General features: G+C 42.5%; 1 protein-coding gene across 2 annotated transcripts; it reads right to left on the bottom strand.

Moving 5' to 3' along the window:
- Positions 1-2,309: 2,309 nt before the first annotated feature.
- Positions 2,310-12,624, bottom strand: TMBIM6 (transmembrane BAX inhibitor motif containing 6). Of its 2 annotated transcripts, XM_079714814.1 has the most exons (10): positions 11,539-12,624; positions 11,028-11,136; positions 8,606-8,726; positions 7,328-7,376; positions 7,126-7,223; positions 6,844-6,923; positions 6,261-6,361; positions 5,489-5,564; positions 4,253-4,349; positions 2,310-2,438 (listed from the first exon to the last, which is right to left on the bottom strand). In XM_079714814.1, exons 1-9 carry the CDS (start codon positions 11,592-11,594, stop codon positions 4,326-4,328), a joined length of 714 nt encoding a protein of 237 aa, XP_079570940.1. In that variant the 5' UTR covers positions 11,595-12,624; the 3' UTR covers positions 2,310-2,438; positions 4,253-4,325. The 2 variants fall into 2 exon arrangements, with proteins under 2 accessions (XP_079570940.1, XP_079570939.1); XM_079714813.1 differs by lacking the exon at positions 4,253-4,349.
- Positions 12,625-16,255: the final 3,631 nt, after the last annotated feature.

Genomic DNA, 16,255 nt, shown 5'->3' with positions numbered 1-16,255 from the left:
AGGTTCAAATTGCCCCAGTTCTCCCTCTCTCTCTCTCTCTCTCTCATTTACAGTTGGTTTATTTGAATCAGGATCCAATTCAGGTCTTCACATTGCATTTTCTTGAACTGGCTCGTAAGTCTTAACCTCTAGGTTCCTTTCCCTCAATTTTTTTTTCTTATTTCATTCTTCCTTCTTCGCCTTTTCTTTTTCTTAAAAAGGAATCTAGGTTGTTTGTCCTTAGAGTTTTACTAGATTTTGCTGCTTGCATCCCCATTATGTCATTTAACATAGTCCTCTGACCCGTCTTCCTTGTAAACTGGTACTTGATCTAGAATGTAATATGCCTGAGATTCAACTTTTTTTTTGGAAGTGTTGCTTACTTCCATCAGGAGGCATATGTCAGGTTGTCTCTTAATATGATGTTGGTGGCTATTGATTATCATCTCCTAGCTTCATTATTTCGTCAGAGGATTAAAATAGTGATACTAATCCTATAATTCCTTCATGTAATAGCTGGAGTGCTTCTATAGAGAGAAACTTTTACTTACTTTTCGATTACCTTGAAGTACAGTTTATACAGAAAAGAAAGGATAAATGCTGCTGTTTATTGACGAAGTGACTGGTTTCTTGCATCCATCAAAGCTGACCAATATTTTTAAAATATCATGAACTTTTGAGTTTATTGATGCTCAAATTATCCCATCTTCGGCCAGGAGGAGCCTCTTTAGATTAGCCCCTGAGTCCTTTTGAACGATACTACAGTAGTCATCTTTGACAGCTCCTTTGCTTTCTGGCATAACATTATGTTCCAGGTTCATCTTGTACATTTCCTGGGCCATTTCTCCAAGGAGCTCTGCTTCCTTTTAGTGAGACAGGAGAGAGACCACATCTGGGCATTAGTGTATAATTGCCTTTCAACTAGCCCCCTTCCCCAAGTCTACTCTCTAGTCACCTGAGGTGTGAGGACGTAAATCTGACCATTCCCTTGCTCAAGAAGCCCTTCAATGGTCTCTGCTGCCATCAGGACAAGGCCAGCTCCATAGCACCAAACAGCAGGCCCTCAGTTATCGTTCACCCCCTCCTTCTCATTTCCTACTGGTCCAATCCGTAAAATTTACAACCCACAATTGCACTCCCAGCACTCCCCATGCTGAATCATGCTCCTGTGCCTCTTCTCATACTAATCCCTTGACCTGAAAACACCCACTCCTACCACTGCCTTTCTAACCTCATCCCTTGTCTCACTTGACTCAGTCTTCGAGAGTTCACCTTAGTTCAGGTTATCATCAACACTTTTCCCTGAACCAGGAGCAGGGCTGTCTCTGTTGTCCATGGCCCTGTGTTTACCTGTAAGAACTTAATGTCTGTGTGTAGCTCTCCTGCACTGCTCCGCCACGCCTAGAAAGCAGTAACTATATCCACCTCTAGCCCCAACATGGAGCACATTACCTGACACCAAGTGGACGCCCCCATCTGATCCCCTGCTTCACACAACAGACCATCTATTCTCCCAGCACAGACATCCTTCCACTTCCGCTGCCCACCGATGCCTTCCCCGCTCTAGCTCAGCCTGCAGGTCTGCTAGGCGTGGAACGAGCTGTGTGTTAACCTCTTCCGTTTAATTTGTGACTGGTGGGCTAGTTGGGTTCGGAAGACTAAAAGGGAGCTCACTGTCCTGCTCTGGTTACAAAGATTGAGGGTGCGAAGATAGTACCTGAAACACCTCACATTTCCCGCTCCACCTCAGCTGGGGCCTCAGCCAGGAGTCAGAGTAACAGGAAGCTGTTTACAATGAGGGTGACAACCAGAGGGCAAGCGTGACAAAATGGAGTAACCTGACTGTAATGCAAATTTTGGTTTATAATCACATATATAAACTCTATGAGGACAAGGATTTTTATATTTTCACTGATGATTCCTACCGTCGAGAATAGAGCCGGGCCCAGTGGGTGACCACAGATACTGCAGACCACGATACTTGCAAAATGAGGGAATTGTCATGCTTTTTCCATTATGCATCCCCAAATGTCAAAGCTTGGCTGTATATTGGAACTACACGTGCTGCTACCATGAACCCCCTATGATAAAGGCTGGGTAGGAGGACCAGAAAAAGGCCTGGGCTGTGTATGGAACAGAGAATATCCCCAACATCTGTGGCAAGCTGGGGCTACAGACTGAGAGGCCCAAGTGGGGGTCTCTTTATTTCTATTCATACCTAGAACGAACTTACTCCTGTCCTACTCCCAGCCCCAAGAACAAGAAGTCAGACAGCACCCCAAACCCCCCATTCAGCTGTGGCCTTGAATTTCACACACACTTACACCAGGAAAGGTTAAGGAATTTTCTTTATTTTTTACAAATTAAGACTATGTAGATTCCATATATTTCTGAATCAAAAACACCTTTGTCTTCACAGTATGAGTTAGAGAATGCAGCTTGAGCTGGAAACCAAGGAACTAGAAAAGAAAGTGATAATTACAGTGATTACTGTATTAAAAACCTGTTAGGCATTTTCTTTAAAAGTAGTTTTTTATATCTTGTCATTCTTGGCACTGTTTCTAAAGAAAAACTCCTCATCCCAAGCAAAAAAAGCACAAGAGGTGGAGTTTGGCTTCAGGAGATGTAACTCAGATTCTCAGGCCTAGCAGAGAATCAACAAATGTATGGAGAGTTGCCATTGGGGGCTGAATGGGAAGGAAATCCCTTTTAGTAAATTCTCAAGCCACAGGCTGGAGACAGCAGCTAAATCAGAGGGCAGCATCCTCTGCAGAAGCGAGCCATTCCGAGTCGCATGCCACTCCAGAAATCACACAGCCTGGGAACAAAACTGTTTCATGGGATGGCACAGTGATGTGGTGCACTGTGAACCAGTAGCCATTGGGTCAAACTGGGTACTGGTTGTGAACAGGGAAAGCCAAAAATGGTGTCCTACTAGCAATGAGTTTTCAATGGCTCAGTTCCCCTTACTCTGAAGCCCTGTGAGTAGCCAGAGCCACAAATACTCCCAAGGGTGCCTGATCTTCTGTGCCAGCTGGCTGTGGCAGCTCACAGGGAAGGAGCTGGTGACCCCATTAGTACTGCCCCCCTACACTTGCAAACACAGAGCTGTAGGAAAGCAGAAGTCTTGCAGGTTTGGTTGCCCAGCCCCTGCCTAAAGAAGGCTGCAGATTTCCAGAAACAGGTGAACAGACCAAAACCTGAAGTGCATCTGTAAAATGGACATTTACCTACTGCCCCAAATCTCTGGCCTGACACTACCTATTAGTGCCCAAGATAAGACAAAAACGCACCTAAGGACTGTTATGAATGCTGCCTCCCAAGCCATCACGGCCCGTGCCACTGGTGTGAACAAAGACCCACTCAGTTAATGGGGGAGATACTACTCTCCCCTGCCCCAAACAGGCCCTCATTTGGGTCTGACAGGATTAGTCACAATTACCTCAGAGGCTCAGCCATGCCGCCCCTTCTCTATCCTTCCTCTCCCGGGACCCTTAATCACAGCCACCTGGTAGAGGCCACTCAGTAACTAAGGTAGTGATCAATTTAACCAAAAAAAAGGGCAAGTCTGGGAACTCTACATTATATCTTGCCATACATAATCAGCCATTTCATAGATGCCTGACAAGAATTTCCCTTTGTGCTGAAACCCTCCCACCCCACGGATGGAAAGCAGGCAGATTCCGAGGGCCAGACAAGGGACTGGAAAGGGAACCTACACAAATCTACACTCCTTTCGTAACAGCAAGGCAGAACGGCATGTATGCCAGACCAGCAGTGACTCCGGCAGCTCAGGGGAAGCAAAGCATCCACCAGAAGAGGCTTTTCATGTTCTCTGTAGGGGTTGGCAGCTCAGACATAATAAGCCTGAGTAACAATGGGACCAGCAAACATCTTTCCAATGGAAAACACACTGCCTAGTCCCATAGGAAATGCGCATAAAGCAAACAACGCTGAGGGAAGAAGGGCCGAGCAAGGCGTCTCTACCAAACAGCTCAGGTCCACTGGTGAAGCTCAGTCGTAAAGCGGACTCCTGGAGTTTGCTTCCTCTGCGGATCCCGCTCCTCATCACGGCGGACTGGCTGCCTGAGCAGAGGAAGAGGCTAGGGATGGGGGATGGCAGAAAAGGGAGCGGGGAAGAACCCCAAAAATATGAAGCCAAACTCCAAACTATATTTCGCTAATCAGTTTTTTGATCAAAAAATTCAAAATAGAGAAAACCACAAAGTACAAAAGCTTTTCTGATGCTTTTCATTATCACAGAACACGCAACCTGTAATGTGTGCAAAGAGGAAATGAGGGGCGGAGGGAGAGGAAGTCAAATTGGGGAAGGCTGGATGGTCATTTCACTTCTTCTCCTTCTTCTTATCCTAGAAATGGAGGAAAATTACCCAATTAACTTCTAGCATTAACATTTAAGCTAAAACTCTTGAGTCAGCCGATACCTCACTGCCTTTGGTTAGTGATTGGAAGGGATCCGGACAGTAAAAAGGGAGGAGAGATGCTCCTTCAGTATAGGAGGAACTAAATCTTAACCATCTTCTGCTGGAGGTCTCCCAAGTTGCTACAGACTTGACAACAATCAAGGTTAAGCAGTTGTTCCCGTTGCTACCCCATGAGTAGCTAGGTGGGCTGCCTAACCACTCCTGGCTACTCACAACCACGACAGCTCAGATACCAACCACTGAAGGCTGCAGACCAGCGGTCTACCCTAAAATAACTAAATGAGAGGCCAAGACCAAGCCAAGATCAACTTCCCATTAGGCCTAAGAAGAAAGCATAAATCCTCGGCATAAATCAACATTCGAAATAATACAGTCCAGTTGAACTCTTCATTGCACTGGGGGGAAGCCCAGGGTATCATTACATGGATGAAAAGGATGTTGTTTTGACTGAAACTGGAGGACCTGCTTGGTCCTCAGTCCAGTCGCGGTACGGACCAGACAGAGGACCACCAATCCCATCTGGTCAACTGCTTCCATCACCACTGCACCGACTCACATTCCACCTTACATTCTGTTAAGAAAGGCCTGTGCTTTCATTTGTTCCCCTACTACTGGAGTGGATGATGTTTGCCACTCACTAACCCTATATAGAATGCCTCTCTTGAAAAAAATTAAGACTAACAAATGGGTAAAATTGGCCTATTTCTAAAATATATATACAAAAGCTGGTGGTATTATATAAATCCTCTAGGATATCTTTTTGAGTCACAACTATCTTTACAACCTTTAAATTCCTCATATAGTAGACTGTTTCTTGTTGCCACTAAAGCTCTTTTCCTTTTGAAACTAATCTCAGGGATTCATTTTAAAAAGAAAAAAAAAAAAAAGGATGATTTTTACTTGTTCCTTTTTCTCCAACAGCTAAAGACTTCTAGTTGAACTCTTACTCAGTGGCCTGCCTTACAGTTACCCTGGACCCACACAGTGTGAGCAAGTTCTCAAGCTTTAAGTACACACAGATGCTGAGCTCAGGAGCCAGTCTTTCATCTTTGGGTGGTGCTAACCTTCTCATTCATAGCCAGGATCATCATGAGTTTTCTGAAGAGAGTAACGAAATCTAAGAAGAGGTCAACGCAGTGCCTGAAAGAGAAGAACCAGGTCACAAACTGCACTTCCCACTTTCCTTTATCCACAAGCCCACAAAGGTGCAGAACACAGAAACCCCGCCCCAACCCCAAGAGTCAACTTCACCAGCACTCCACCACCAACTAAGTACAACTCTAGTGTCTGAGATCCTCTTCAACTCAGTGAAGCCATGGAGCATAGAGAAAAGAAAATTTAGACTCTGCAGAGGCCTAAGTCTGAACCCTGGAACTACCATTAACTAGCTGAGATGTTGAGAGGATTACTACATTAAAAAAATTATATGCGTATCTTCTTCTCATTGTTAAAGGCTTAAAGAATACAACAGTATTAAGAGTAAAAGGTGAAAGATCCCTTTCCCTCTCCTCTGCCTAGAGGTAACCACTATTCAAAGTATGGATAATTAAATACATATTATTAGTCCAACTTTTAAAAATCTGATGTCTTTCAGGAATTGAGGGAAATGATGCTTTTTGGTGCACAGTTCCAAAACCATAGATATCCTATCACGTATGCCCCTGAAGGCTGGCCACATAAGTCAGCCAGTGCCATCTGGTCCACTCTTATTCCTACCGATGTGGAAAGAAAGGGGAGCCAAGCAAAAGATCATCCCAGAGAATCAGAAAAGGGTCGTCGAAAGGAAGATTATGCCTCCCCGCTTCATACTCATTAAAGACCAGGTTTCACACTCACCAGATATAATCTTTATCTCCATTTTCAGCCTTTTCAATAATGAGCTGAGTATCAAAAAGGACAAAGCCACACATGACCACCAGCCCCACATACAGGTTTGCCTAACAAAAGAAGAATGAGATGAGGTTACCATGTGGTAGACATTGTAGAGAAAAAACAGCCATACCTCTTTCTGGCCCTTGGCCGCTTGAAAGTACATCGAACGCTAACCCTACAGACATTAACATTCATGGGAACTGAAGCCCACAGTGAAGACCGTATTACTTCCCTAGGCACAATTCTGCACTTATTTTTTCAGGTCACTGGAAGAGCTTCAATCATTTTAACAAGGAGCCACTGCTGGACTGGCTTTAGAAAAATGATCTCTGAGCAAACCATATCCACTGCAATGCCCAACCCCTGTTCAGTTTGTACTTCCACCTGTAGCAGAAGGCTCTGTCCTGGGAGGGTGAGTGGTGAGGCTTCAAGAGCACTGCCCCACAAAGATGAGAATTCTGAGTCTATCTTGGCTAAGATAGACTTATTAAGCAAGAAAAAGAAATGCAAGGTAAATGGCTGCTGCAAAGTTATATGCAAATCTCACCTGGAAAAGCCAAATGGATCCAAAGAAAAGATTCCCCAGAGAAGACAAGAGCATCAGGCTCATGGCTGACATCAAGATACCTGTAAGAAAAGACAAAAAGCCATCTTGAGAAAAGCCAAAGCAAAGCAAGGCAACCCCATTAAGGCCATTCTTTACTTTCCCCCCAAAATGAAGGCTTTCAATTTCAACCCAACAGTCACAAGTTGGAGGTGAGGGTAAAGGTCCTAGTGAGAATTCTGGCTCAAGTGGAGACCCTCTCCCTATTTTCCAGTCCACACATACCTCCCAGAAACAGGTAGCTACGGCGCCTGGCATAGAGTGCACTCAGGGTGAAGCAGGTGAAGATCATTGCTGTGCCCAGGAAGGCGGTGGGAAGGATGCTGTTAAGGGAAAAGACCATTGTATCAAGGGCTACAGGTATATAACCTATATTTAGAAGGTATATTTAGAAGGTATATTCATAAGACACTACTAACATAGTTACCTGGGGTTGATGGCAATGCACAAGTCCAGAGCAGGGCCCAGGCCAACTCCTAGAAAACAAAAAGCCGCAGAACACAGCATTAACACCAATTTCTGAAGAGGATTCTCATCCAAAAGCTGATCATCAATAGCATGGGCATGCCTACAGTCCTAGAAAACAACAAAACAAGTGGACTAACGTAATTAAATCTTTCTCTCTTCCATCCTTAACTGTTTTCCAGAGAACAAATACTCGACTGAGTTATTTATGGACAGACCTGCACAACTGTCCCCTTGGCTGAAAATCATAGATGACCCAGGAGGAATAGACATTAGGAAAAATGAAGCAGGCATGTCAAACATTTTCCAGCTAAATTATAAGGCTGCAAAACTCTGAAAAGCAGTGATGTGAGACTGTAATGTAGGCCAGATCAGGAATTAGATGAAAAGGATAAAGAGCAAAGCAGTGCCTTGTGGCCAACAACCTGTAGTCATGAAGGCTGACTCCCTCTGTAGCAGAAAAGGCCAGACCGGTTCTGCAGGTGGACACTTGCCAACAGGAGGGTGCAGCGGCAACCTGTTCCAGCTCCAACATCTCCTCTACTCTGGTTTTTCTCTCCTTTTGATAACCCCACCCCTTTAGTACCTTCAAAAACTAGCTTTCCCTGATCTAAAAATCTTAAATCTCTAAATCCCTTCCTTTCTACAATTTCTTCAACACTGTATAGATTAGACGCACTCAGAACGAGCTGTACTAACTCAAATGTTGCTTTGCAAGTATTTTTACTATGTACCTTGAGACCTGTTTTCCTTAATGACAATTCTAGAAGATCTGCGCTTTTAATTCTTTTCTTGAGAATCAGCAAAGTGCCCTGTAGGATGGATCTCAATGTATGACTTTAATTAACTGTCCACAAGATTCAGAAGAGATGCTCCTATGATAGTTGCCAGTTGAGTTCAACTAGGTCAGATTCTTGGCCTAGTTTAGTCCCATGTCCACCATTAACAAGTTATGCTACCTAAGCTCTTAAACGTCATTCATTCAAGCATACAAATGCTTATTTTTGGATACAAAAGTAGAAGTCACAGACACTAGTCACAAAGAGCCCTCTAGATGGGGAAGCAAGATGCACCTACATGCAATAAGAAAGCAACACAAGGCACACTCAAATACAAGATAGGATGGTACAGTGTGCCAGTTGGGGTGCATCAGAATAAATATATATCTTGGGCCTTAATCTAAAGAGATACTAAAAATACAGTGTCCCTCCCTCAAAGTTAAACCAATCCCTTAACATACCTGTAAGGAAAGCAAATCCAGCAAGAAGTCCCAGTCTTTTTCGCTCAGTTTCATGGCTATGAGGTGTTGCCATCAGCCAAATCATCAACCCCAGGGAGCCCAAGGCAGAGAGCAGGCCAGCCTGTTAGATGCAGTCAATAATTAAACACTTGAAAGTATCAAATTTATTTTGCAAGAGACCTTATTGGGTTCAAATATTCACCTGGACTTCCTAATATTTGTTTCTAACCTGGAGGCAGCAGAAAAGGCAGTGAGGGCTGAGGAGAAAAACCAGAAGCTTGAAGGACAAGGTCAGGACCATGGTGGATGCTGGAGGCAGTCCATTAAGTGTAACTGCCCAAGTCAAATTATAAGTCTGACCCAAGAAACAGAAAAGATGAATCAAAGTGACAAGTGCTTGAAGCATATTCCAATCTGCAGAACAAGTAGGAATGACCTCTTTTTGATCACTTTAAAACACACACACACAAAAAAAACTGAATGACTGTGCCCACCCCCTCAAATTCATGTTTAAATCCTAACCTGCAATTTAATGGTATTTGGAGGTGGGGTCTTTGAAAGGTGATTAGATCATAAGGGTGGAGCCTTCACAAAGGGAGATTAGTGACCTTATAAAAAAGATCCCAGAGGGCTCCCTTGCCCCTTCTACCATGTGATGACACAGGAGAAGATGACTGTTGACATAGGAAGCTGGCCCTCACCACAGAACAAATCTGCCAGCACCTATCATGATCTTGGACTTCCCAGCATCCCAAACTCTGAGAAACGTTTGTTGTTTAAGCCACCCAGTTTATGGTATTCTGTTATAGCAGCCTGAATGAACTGAGACAGAGAGTAAGAACCAAAATGTTAATTTAGGATGATGGGGTTTTATATTTCCTTCTTCTCATTAGTCTGTTTTCTAAATTCTCTACAATGAACATGCATTAGTTTTATAAGAAGAAAAAAATTTTTTGTTTTAAAGCAAGTGGGAAAAGTTACAAGCATTAGAAAGAGAGGAAAATCATCAAGGATGTATGTGGACACCAAAGTTCCTTCCTTCTTTTAAAGGTAGAGTCAATCCTCAGTTTTCACAGTAGTTCTGCTCTATACAGCCACTGTAAGCAATGAATCAGTGATACTGAACAAATGCTCCTGGAGGAAATAAAGGTTTAAGCTCTTTCATTGGATATATATTGTCGACTCATCAACATAGAACTCGTGCCCAGCCGCACTGTAATTCATGCCTGAACAAAGCTTATCTAACACACGTATTTTCTCTATAAGGCACATCACAGTCTTGCACTTAGCAATACCACTCAGCACTTTTTAGCACTATGCCTGAGGCCATTTTAAACATCAAAATCACCAAGAAAAATTATAAAAACGCAGAAAATGTGGCACTAAATAGACTATGAAAAAGACACTTGTTTACAGTATGAGAGCTTGAAAGAAGGCAGTGTTGCCTTGTCCAACCTCAGCTAGAACATGGTGCAACGGACAACTCGAATTTTTTGCCACTCTGTGTATGGCTGCAAAGGTCCACAAAAGCACCGTGAGAACTGATTTTAGGGTTACAAATGAATTTTGCTGAGTAGGTAAATCACAAATACAGAATCCATGAATAATGAGGATGACTATATTTCACTATATTACTTAAAAAAACAAACAAAACACAACCAGAAACCAAAAGGGCCACTTCTGCCTAAAAGGTAGAATATGTTTTAGTCTGAACTTGAGGGATCAAAGCCCTATCTTTGAGTGTCTAGAGTAATATTTCACACAACCTCTGCCAGGAGGTGCCTGAGCAAGGGGATGCCTGATCATGCCACTCCCAGCAGGGGCAAATGCCAACACAGGTACACCCCTGTACTTACATTAAAAAGGTCACTCCAAAACGGACAAGTCTTGGTTTGTGAGCTTCAAACTTTTCGAGTATTCCTCAACCATCCCTTTTATTGCTTCTAGCCAAACTCAAACTCTCACTCAACAAAGGAAAATGAGTTTCTCCAAGAATAAAATGGGCCAAATCCTTAAAGGTCTCAACCCTGTCTCTCCTGATAATCATACAATCAGTGTTTTGTATCCAAGTACTACACAGTCATTCAGGCAAAAAAAAAGAGGAAGAAAAGATAAAAAAGTTACTGTGCAAAACCACCCCAGTACGCAGACGTCTCCCCAGTGGGTGGGGGTCTTGTGTGTCAGCAGCACACTGTTCAGTGTCAGGGCCAAAACATCCTGTTTTCAGTATCTAGAGAGGGCAGAGTTGCCAGAAAAATTAAATGGTTCTGCATGTCCTGATTTACAACTGGCTCTGGCTGGGTTCAGATCCCAAACTACTGAGAAGTATTAAGGAAGGACATAGGCTTGTACCACCCTGCTGAACTAGTTTCTTCCTAATGCGATCTGGGCCACAGCAACTAGAGGAGAAAACTGCTCTTACCTGAATGAAGTGGGTGACCACATGGACATAGGCCCCGGCAGCCGCAACAAACATACTGAGGGCAAAACTGGCATAGACCTTCTTCAGGTGCTGCTGTGTCGAGGGGGTTCTAGGAAAGAATGTTAATAATGGCCATTACTCTAGGACCAATCTCATCTCTAAGCTAAGAATAATTTTCCTTCTTCTTCCCAGGGAATATGTAAAAGTTTTGGCACAATAAAAAAAAGAATGCTTTGAAAACTAGGTTCACAAACAGAAAATCTTAAATGCTGAGGAAAGCCCCAATGCCCAAACTATGAACAATCATTACCCAAACTATAATAACTAAATGGCTTTCCAGCGACCACACCGCAGCCCTTAGACTTTGGGTGCTTTTATCAGATCCTCTGGATTCTAGCAAAGTTAATATGTTAGTTTATACGTACAAAAGTTAATACTCCAGGAAAAGGAAAAGAAACAAGATATAAAGGGAAATGTAATATGGAAGTACAGTTAAGGTCAAAGCACTTACATGTGGGAAAATTTAAGGAGTGCATCAAAGTTGATCTTCCGATCAAATATGTTCATGATGCTAGTCTGTGGGACACAGCCTCCACTCTGTGGAATCAAGGAAATAAGAAAAGTTATTTTAAAGATACAAGGACACACAAAATAACAAACAACTTTCTTATGAAAAACAGCAACATACAAGTTTGGAAAAATGAAAGTTATATCTAAAATCCCACTGCCCTAACACCACCATTTGCATTTTTATATATTTCCTTCTAGAATACATTTGCAATCATACACAACCATTTTAAAGGGGTCAGAGGAACCCATCTTCTTCTCCCCAAACTGTTTCGTTACTAGCATTTGATTTCTATTCTTTCTTTTTTTTTTTTTTTTTTTTTTTTTTTTTTGCGGTAGGCGGGCCTCTCACTGTTGTGGCCTCTCCCCTTGCGGAGCACAGGCTCCGGAGCACAGGCTCAGTGGCCATGGCTCACGGGCCCAGCCGCTCCGCGGCATGTGGGATCTTCCCAGACCGGGGCACGAACCCGTGTCCCCTGCATCGGCAGGCGGACCCTCAACCACTGCGCCACCAGGGAAGCCCTGTATATCCTGAAAACAATGATCAAAATCAGTAAATTAACAATAATACAATACCATTATCTAATCTACAGACCTTATTCAGATCTTGTCAACTGTCCCAATTGTCAGAAAGGGCATTTTAAAACTGAACTACAACCAGGTTACATTACATCAATACCATAAAGTCATGATCTTAAGTTTTGCTCCCTCCCCTACCTCAATGCAATCCTAAATAAACACATTTAACCTACAGAACTAAAAATCTAATCAAGAGCTTTCATCCTTCCTAAATATCAATCCTCCAGATTCTTATTAGACCCATAATACCCACTCATTTCAAATCAGCCAAAAACGGGGGAGAGGAGGGGATTAATGCTAAGTTGTTTGAAAGACAGGCCTACTACTCACACCCATTCTATCAGCACCTAGCCCAATACTCAGCAAAATTAATCCAGGCAATAAAAGTTACAATCCCCAAACTGACTTCCCGAGGAATCCTGGGCCAGTGGAAAGATGCCATCCTTAGAGTCACAAGCATCACTACCGCTTGTTTCCTGAGGTTCTCTCTCATATATGGAACAATTACAATGGCTGGCTTGCTCTCTCTGATTTCCTCTTTCCTTTCTCACCAACATCCCTACTCACCTCAACTGTATTGTTAGTTTTGTTCTTAAGGATATATACAGTGAGAAGCTGCAGAACCTACTAAAGCCGTTCCTCTCACCTCCAAGTCACGGGGTTCTGGGCCCTCTTGATCTAGATGGTGCAATGGTTGCAGGCTATTGCACAGCCAACCAAAGCCTTCCATAACCATGATGAATCCGTCCTCTAGAGAACACACTTACAGGGTGGCAGAATCCAGCACCTGGAAAGTGTCTTTGTTTAAAGCTTCCATTAACAGCCTTAATGACATCCCTAGACAGAACTTGCAACAGCACCGAAGCAACCTTCAGAGCCAAGTTTCTCAGTATTCACAACAAAGCTAGAGTGCCTCCTGCTTCCAATTTCAAGAGTTCAGGTGTGTGTGGGGGTGTGTGTGTGTTAAATCCTCAAATATCCTGGGGATTATTAGTCAGAAAGGGGCAACACTCTGTAACCAGACCCCACTGAATGGAAACTGTGGGAGGGGAGAATGGCAGTTTGCTCTCTGGCATTTCCCAGGGGGTATTGACTGTCTCTCTTACAACTGCTGATGGAAAAACCAAAACCATCAAAGGTTGTGAGGGTAGGAACAGAGGTGTCAAATATGAATTTCTCCATGATTTAGTGCCTTGCAATTTAAAATGATTAAAAAATTAATTAAAACCAGTTTTCCAACATTACTACCAACTCTAAAATTTAAGTGAAGTATGTAATCACCAAATTTTCTGGATGCAAAGGTACACAGCAATTTTAGTAGCAGCAGCTTCATGGGGAAAAATGCAATAAAGTACACATTTAATAAATATGACATAATTTCAGAACTGTTAAAATTAGAGGGGAAAAAAGTTAGGTCTTAGAATCAAGGAAATATACGACAGTTTGCTCTTGGTCTGTTCCAGACAAACAAGAACTAACATACAGATAAGTAATGAGTTAAACTGTTCTTATAACTTTTGCCAGATAGACTAAACTTACCAGTTTTCTATCTTAGCCTCAACTACTTGTGCTCAGAAGCTGTAGAGAAAAGGTATCTACGTTTCAATGGTTCATATGCAAACTCAGCTAAACAAGATTAAATTGCATTCATAACTCAAAAATAGCAGCTCCCATACCAAAAGTATTTTCAGCCCACAGGGACAGACAGCTCTCAACAGGGCTTGAAGTATTCAAAACCATTAACCAAGTAACTCGGCTAACATTCCAGAGGGGCCCCCATAGTTAGGCGACAATCTCGGTTTAAAAAAAAAAGTACAGGGAATTCCCTGGCAGTCCAGTGGTTGGGACTCTGCATTTTCACTGCCGAGAGCCCAGGTTCAGCCCCTGGTCAAGGAACTAGGATCCTGCAAGCCGTGCAGCGTGGCCAAAAAAATAAACAAAATAAAAAATAAAAATAAATGTAAAAGTACATTAAAATGATTAATTTTATGTTATATATATTTTACCAAAATAAAGGGAAAACGTATACTACAAGTTACTCAAAAATTATTCATTATAGGACTCCCCCTAACATACACTGAAGCCCATTACGGAACGGATACCAGCACTGGTCTGTCTCACCCTGGACCCCAACTCATACAGAGTTCTATACTCAAATCTAAAATAGGGAGGTGGACAGTGCCTCAGAGACTCATGGGAAATATGCCTGTACTGCATTTGTAAATGAGAAGTAAATGTTCAGGTGTTACATAACCAAATTCCTTTAATTTAGTTTAGAGACTCATTTTATGCCTTCGTACTTTGAAAGGCAGGATACCAAAACTTGTCAAAATTTGTCATGCATATATTGCTCAAGCTTTGTTGGAAGTGTCACCATCCGTGGTTCCCCAGGCCAACCTCTCTGCCAGAGCCACCCGAAAACAAAACAAAAAACATATTGCACAATAGGACTTCCCTGGTGGCTAAGTGGATAAGAATCCCCGTCAATGCAGGGGACACGGGTTCGAGCCCTGGTCTGGGAAGATCCCACATGCCATGGAACAACTAAGCCCATGCGCCACAACTACTGAGCCTGTGCTCTGGAACCCGCACGCCACAACTACTGGTGGCCATGCACCTAGAGCCCGTGCTCCGCAACAAGAGAAGCCACCACAAGCACACACATCGCAACAAAGAGTAGCCCCAGCTAGCCACAACTAGAGAAAGCGCGCGTGAAGCAACAAAGACCTAGTGCTGCCAAAAAAACAAAAACAAAAAAACCCTTACTGCATAGGTTTATCAAGATAGAAAAACTCAAGTAAACACATTGTTTTGAGTTAGGTATTCCTGGGGTCTGCTTTTGTTTGAGGAGGAAAGGGCAGCAGGGGCAGGTAGGAGGGGACAGATATTCTTATCAATTAACACCTCTGTCTTCTTACATATTGTTAAATCTATTGTTGTTTTCTAAGAATCTTCCTTACCCATGTCCTAAAACAAAATATTATTATCAACAGCCAAGCCTTAAATTAAAAAAAAAAAATTCTCCTCAATCTTATTCCAACACCTATTAAGTACAATGCATATGAAACATGGCCAAGTGGCCAAAAGCTATACAAAACAATCATGCACTTAGTATTCATTTTTTAAAAATCCTTGCCTTTGACAAAGAAAAGCTTGCTGGCTCCTGGAGCCAGCCCAGAAGCTGCCTCAGTGTATACAATTTAACAACATTAAACAAACCAAAGAAACATTGTTCACACATTTAATTAAACATTCAGTGCATGAATTATATTGGTTCTTCATTCCTGTTGTAGTAATTCAACCATCTTGAATCCTGTTCCCACACACCCAAAGGGACCAAATTGATACTTGAGAGAAGAAAAATCTCATGTGGTTAAAAAAAAAAAAAGGTGGCGGTGGGGGAATTCTAATTTTTTTTAGTAGTTCTTTCTACTGAATAGTTTGTAGACTCTACAACCATGTCCCTAGCACAGTGGTTAAGAGTACAGCCTTGCTGTGTTTGAATCTTGGCTACTTCTTAGCTGTGTGATGGAGCAAGTTTCTGGCACTTAACCTCACTGGTTTCAGTTTCCTCATTTGTAAAATAATAACACTTAATATTCCCTACTTCATACAGATGAGGACTAAGTGAGATAATACAACGTGCTAAGAATAGTGCTTCGAATAGTGCTTCGTGCTAAGAATAGTGCTTCGTACATAAGACCAGCTCAATATATTAACCATTGTTTTTACTAGTGTAATTCATTACTCTCATGTCCTCAGTGCACGATTTTCCCCCTTTTCTTAAATTTTTGTTGTTGTTTATAATCATTTAATGAATGTTCCAAACACACCCTTCACAGGCTACAGGTGATGATTTTCCCTTTTAGAAGTCTAGTTTTAGGGACTTCCCTGGCAGTCCAGTGGTTAAGACTTTGCCTTCCAATGCAGGGGTTAAGGGTTCAATCCCTGGTCCCCCTGGGATTGTGGGAGCTAAGATCCCACATGCCTAGTGGCCAAAAAACCAAAACATAAAACAGAAGCATTATTGTAACAAATTCAATAAAGACTTTAAAAATGGTCCACGTTAAAAAAAAAAATCT

This window comes from Hyperoodon ampullatus, assembly GCF_949752795.1.
Source record: "Hyperoodon ampullatus genome assembly, chromosome: 11".
Classification (NCBI taxonomy): Eukaryota; Metazoa; Chordata; class Mammalia; order Artiodactyla; family Ziphiidae; genus Hyperoodon; species Hyperoodon ampullatus.
Note: the sequence above shows the minus strand (reverse complement) of the source record. Positions and strands in the feature narration are given on the sequence as shown.

Coding starts and splice junctions, on each gene's coding strand:
- TMBIM6 (XM_079714813.1), bottom strand. CDS start 11,594: ATGAACATATTTGATCGGAAGATCAACTTTGATGCACTCCTTAAATTT. Junction 11,137..11,538: donor CTCCTTAAATTTTCCCACAT/GTAAGTGCTTTG, acceptor ATTCTTTCCTAG/AACCCCCTCGACACAGCAGC. Junction 5,565..6,260: donor GGAGATAAAGATTATATCTG/GTGAGTGTGAAA, acceptor CTTCTCTTTCAG/GCACTGCGTTGACCTCTTCT.